The 6000-nt window shown below is 34.0% G+C and overlaps 1 protein-coding gene across 1 annotated transcript in view; it reads right to left on the bottom strand.

Moving 5' to 3' along the window:
- Positions 1-6000, bottom strand: part of LOC111714108 (uncharacterized) — a 42778-nt gene that overhangs the window by 15823 nt on the left and 20955 nt on the right. The window contains exons 10-11 of the mRNA XM_023489148.1: positions 4543-4663; positions 2997-3143 (exon numbers count right to left, since the gene is read on the bottom strand). Of these exons, the coding sequence (XP_023344916.1) occupies positions 2997-3143; positions 4543-4663 (268 nt within the window). The remainder of the gene's footprint in view (positions 1-2996; positions 3144-4542; positions 4664-6000) is intronic.

Below are 6000 nucleotides of genomic sequence, written 5' to 3'. Positions count from 1 at the left end.
TTTTTACTCCGTATTTACTCCGTATTTACTCCGTATTTATTCCGTACTTTCTCCGTATTTACTCCGTATTTACTCCGTATTTTTACTCTGTATTTACTTCGTATTTTTACTCCGTATTTACTCCGTATTTTTACTCCGTATTTACTCCGTATTTACTCCGTATTTTTACTCCGTATTTACTCCGTATTTACTCTGTATTTACTCCGTATTTTTACTCCGTATTTACTCCGTATTTACTCCGTATTTTTACTCCGTATTTACTCCGTATTTACTCCGTATTTACTCCGTATTTATTCCGTATTTACTCCTTATTTACTCCGTATTGCTCGTAAAAGGACCGAGTTTGTAAATAATAACGTGAGTTTGGCAAATTTACCACCTTTTTTGAAAAATATTTTCACAGTCATGTTTACTATGGTTTCTGACCAGTTGTAAGACTTTTATAAGACACGCATCCTACTCCCAGAAAAGCAACCGCGATTCCAGTTTTATATATTACATTTTTATTTAGTAAATTTTTAAAAAGTGAATTTCTATAGTGCCTAAATTAAATATTTTAATCAATGTTTACTCTCTAATACTTGATGTGATATCACAATTTATTTGGGTTTCAGATACTTAGAATTAACTAAATTAGTAAAGTTAACGATGCAACTGTTGAGCTTTATGGGAAATTGAGTCTTTACCACCAAACTTTGATTTTCTAATCTCTATATCTTTGCAACCGAATTGCGAAGACCTTAGATATTTCAAACTATGAGTTCTGTAACTGTTAGATCAAATAATCTAGTTTTGAATTATTACAGGTTTATATTTTCAGGTTGTTCAAATAGTGATTAGAAAATTTAAATTTGTGGCAAAGAATCAATTCCTTTATATATAAAGAAAGTTCATGTTTTTGTTTTAAAGAAATATGTAACTACGTGTGATGTAAAGCAAACTGTTTACAGAAGCTTCCAAAGATTTGTTCAAAGTTTGGCTGATCCAGGGGTAGGGGTTGCCAAAAAGTTTTGGTTCATGTTCATTTAAGGAGCAAGATGGGTTGGTTTCAGAATTCAATAAATTACAAGAAAACGTTTTATTTCACCCCTCCCCCGTCCCATCCTTGTCTTCCCGTCCCATCCTTGTCTTCCCTTCCCATCCTTGTCTTCCCGTCACATCCTTGTCTTCCCTTCCCATCCTTGTCTTCCCATCCCATCCTTGTCTTCCCTTCACATCTTTGTCTTCCCGTCCCATCCTTGTCTTCTCTTCCCATCCTTGTCTTCCCTTCACATCCTTGTCCTCCCGTCCCATCCTTGTCTTCTCTTCCCATCCCTGTCTTCCCGTCCCATCCTTGTATTCCCTTCCCATCCTTGTCTTCCCGTCCCATCCTTGTCTTCCCTTCACATCCTTGTCTTCCCGTCCCATCCTTGTCATCCCTTCCCATCCTTGTCTTCCCTTCCCATCCTTTTCCTTTTAAATCAAACCTGTTCCATTATACTTCCATATTATACTTTCCAGCTTTTTCCTTTACCTCTTCCATCTTATATTTCTAGATTTTTCCCTTTTTCTTTCACCTTACACTCCTCCCTTTCCCCTTTCTCCTGCCATCTTATACTCTTCTTTTTCCCCTTTCTCCTTCAATCTTTCAATCCTCTTTTTATGTTCTTTTTTCATTTTTATACTAATCTTTTTCCTATTTCTCCTTCCATCTTATGTTCTTCTTTTTCCCTTTTCTCCTGCCATCTTTTCATCTCCATCTCTTCCTTCCAACCCTCTTCCCTTCCCCTGTTCTCCCTCTTCTCCCTCTACTAATGCAAATACTTGAAATATCTAACCTAAACCCTATTAAGTACTACAGCTGGTATAGTTAAACATAGTTCTATATAATTTATATATAGTATATGCACCATATATTTTAACTATGCAACAGTTATACAACTTTACAACTGAACAACTGAACAGTTATACAACTTTTCAACTGAACAACTGAACAGTTATACAACTTTACAACTGAACAACTGAACAGTTATACAACTTTACAACTGAACAACTGAACAGTTATACAACTTTCAACTGAACAACTGAACAGTTATACAACTTTACAACTGAACAACTGAACAGTTATACAACTTTACAACTGAACAACTGAACAGTTATACAACTTTACAACTGAACAACTGAAAAGTTACACAACTTTACAACTGAACAGCTGAACAGTTATAAAACTGGACAGCTGAACAGCTGAACAGTTATACAACTTTACAACTGAAAAGCTGAACAGTTATACAACTTTACAACTGAACAGCTAAACAGTTATACAACTTTACAACTGAACAACTGAACAGTTATACAACTTTACAACTGAACAGCTGAACAGCTGAACAGTTATACAACTTTACAACTGAACAGCTGAACGCTAAACAGTTATACAACTTTACAACTGAACAGTTGGACAGCTGAACAGTTGAACCACTGAACAGTTGAACAACTGACCAGTTGAAAAACTGAAAAGCTGAACAGAACAAAAGAAACATCAGATAAACAACTGAATAGGTGAAAAGTTGAAAAGCTACATAACTGAATAGCTGAACAGTTGAATAGTTGAATAACTTTACATCTAAACAGTTATAGAGCTTAATAACAAAACAGTTGAACGAACATCTGAACATATAAACAGTTCAACAACGCAATATTTTAAAAATTTCCCAGTAATGATGAGAGTAAATTAAAAATTTCTCCGGGCTCCCTGAATCCCTGAATAGAATTCTAGATTTGTCTAATACTCTGGAATACCCGGAGCAGTTGAATCTAATTTCTTAAATATATTCCAGCCTTAATTATTCAGATCAATTAAAGGCTCAATAGAATACACATTACACACATTATGCATTGCAACTAGAGACTCAAGGTTATTAACAAAGAAATACTTTTTTGTAACCTTTAAAAAAATTCATACAAAGATGCAGATTCCAAAATATGTTTGGAAAAATAATATTTTTGGACAAAAAACTTACCAGTCCATAGTAGAAAGAACAACCATTTTTGTCGAATTTTCAGAATTTTCGTAGATTTTGGAACATTCTAGGTTTTTGATTTCTTCCAACCCAGCGGTCAGCTTGTTTTCCTGGGTCAAACCTTCAGATCCGTCCTCCTCTTTTCCTCTGAAAATAATTGGTTTTTAAGTTTGTGATGCAGTTCAAGTGAACAGTCCCTTGAACAATTAAGATATTTCCTCCCCACCCGGAGTTAATGTATTCCTTGTAGTTTTAAGATTTACGAACTAATCCTTCTTCTACATTAGTTCTCTCTTGGGCTTAATCTTGGAACACGTTGCGTCGCCTCCCTCCCTCCCTCCGACCTCCAACCCTCCCCAACAGATCACTTTCCTAAATATTTTTTTTTTTTTTTTTGGGGGGGGGGTATCGACTTTTTGTAAAGTTTAATACAATCAAAGTTTAATATAATACAATTTTGAAATCTTTTATTTATTTGTTCTAAAAAACGATGAAAAACAATTAGCACTACCATGTTATTCTTAGGTTTCATGCTTTAAGTTTATAGCAAAAGGAATTTAGTCTTTGCAAACCAATGTCGTAGATATTTTAAACCATGAATTATGATAGATTAAATAATAGTTAGGTAGCAAATATAAATGGATTAGGAAATTCAAGTTTGTGGCAAAGTCTGAATTCCTTTACGCTAGTTTTCTTGAAAGAGTACAATCCAAATCCTAAAATATCTTCACTAATCCCGTTCTAACTTTATCCGTCCTTTGTTCGGTGTAATCCGGCCCCAACCATCCCAGCTTAGTTATATATCATCCTGGTAGGTTTAGTTATATATCATCCTGGTAGGTTTAATTATATATCATCCTGGTAGGTTTAGTTATATATCATCCTGGTAGGTTTAGTTATATATCATCCTGGTAGGTTTAGTTATATATCATCCTGGTAGGTCCCCTCATTTATACTTTATCTTTATACTTCTAATATACAAACGCAATACATGTATTAATCTGCAAACAAGAAAACGCTCTTAAAAGAGTTGCTCCTGTTAAAGCTAAGATAAAAGGATTAATACACAAGAGAAAGGATAATTCCCCTGTGGTTTTAGGAAACTGTACAATGTACACTGATTTGAAAATAAATATAGATGGTTACTTTTAATTTTACCACCGAACAGAAATGATTGTTCCCTTGTAGTTTAATTCCTCAGAGAAAGGATGGTTCCTATCTATTTTATTACCAGAGAAAAAAGATTGTTCCATTGTAGTTTAATATCTGAGAGAAAGGATGATTACTGTTAAGTTTAATATCTGAGAGAAAGAATGATTCCTATCTAGTTTAATACCTGAGAAAAAGGATGGTTTCTATCTAGTATAATATCTGAGAGAAAGGATGGTTCCTATCTAGTTTAATATCTGAGAGAAAGGATGGTGCCTATCTATTTTAATATCTGAGAGAAAGGATGGTTCCTATCTAGTTTAATATCTGAGAGAAAGGATGGTTCCTATCTAGTTTAACATCTTAGAGAAAGGATGGTTCCTATCTAGTTTAATACCTGAGAGAAAGGATGGTTCCCTTGTGATTAAGATGATATTGATGAGCAGCATCTATACTCATATATCTTCTATGGTTCCTGAACCAGGTCGGATATTCACATCTAGTTTCACTCTCCTCTACTGAAAAAAAGAACATTTAAATATTTCTCCGTTTTTAGGAATTTATATTTAGGGACTGTTTGACTAATTTCCAGTGAACTTCTATTTTAAGAGTGTCGTGTCCGATTCATAACAGTACCTTTAAACCTTTATCTTATGATTAATGTGAAAGATATCGTGTAGCGTGGTTAATTCTGATAGATGATTGTGAGAAATCAAAATTAAAAATGATCAATTATAAACACATAGATATTTTTTTACTTTAAGAAATCATGTATTTTAAATAAGGGTTGTGGGCTCATGCATAAAAAACAAAACGAAATGTTACAAGTTCGTTATCGAAGTCTTTCTATTTTTGATTTTACTCAAGATTAATTAAAAGATGTATACCCAACGTTTTGCATTGAGCCGTTGTCTTATCATTAAATACTTGACTATGGGTTACCCTTTAAGCACTTGTTTTAAGCGGGCTGATCTTGCTTACTATTTTTCCTTAATCTTAACCATCGACCATAGATAGGCGATAATTAGTTTTTGTCAAACGCATTTTCGTTAATTTGCTAATGACCTAAAGAAAAATGGAACTCTTAGACACAATTGAGTTGTATCCTTCTGTCCTTTTTTCCGTCAGACATTTTTCTCTTCATTAAAACAAAAATAAAAGATTTTTAGAATATTCCTCTATTTTTTCTCTGACGTCTATCCGTTCCTTACTCTGAGTTCCCTGGCTCCGTAAAATAGTTTCGCTCATATTCTCCTACTTAACTATTGCTTAATTCCTGTGTTATCCTTACTGCACATTGGATCATATACCTATCTAGTCTAATACTTGACAAAGGTGCAAAACATCGGCTAGAACACACACCCCTAAACCACCTTGTAAATGATGACTTTGATTTCCATGAAAGTAGATATAAGATTAGGGGAGAGAGGTAGTCCTGGAGAGAAGATATGAGATTAGGGGAGTGAGGTAGTGCTGGAGAGAAGATATGAGATTAGGGGAGTGAGGTAGTGCTGGAGAGAAGATATGAGATTAGAGGAGTGAGGTAGGGCTGGAGAGAAGATATAAGATTAGGGGAGTGAGGTAGGGCTGGAGAGAAGATATAAGATTCGGGATAGAGGAAATTTTGAGATAGAAAAAAATAAAAAAACATAGAAGATGGATCTTTTGTTAGTTTATTATTTAATCTTTTATTTATGTATTACATTTACTTATTTAACATATCTAACTAGTTATTTATTCTAGTTGTATACACTTACACCTTCTCATTTCATCAACTATTTGTATCAAACATTGATATCTAATTCATACTTGATCAGACAAAGCTTTAAAGGGTACCGTTGTAAATCAGACTCTA

The sequence above is a fragment of the Eurytemora carolleeae genome, unplaced genomic scaffold (assembly GCF_000591075.1).
Source record: "Eurytemora carolleeae unplaced genomic scaffold, Eaff_2.0 scaffold1512, whole genome shotgun sequence".
Lineage (NCBI taxonomy): Eukaryota > Metazoa > Arthropoda > Copepoda > Calanoida > Temoridae > Eurytemora > Eurytemora carolleeae.
The sequence above is the reverse complement of the archived record's forward strand: the minus strand, read 5'-3'. Positions and strand labels throughout refer to the sequence as shown.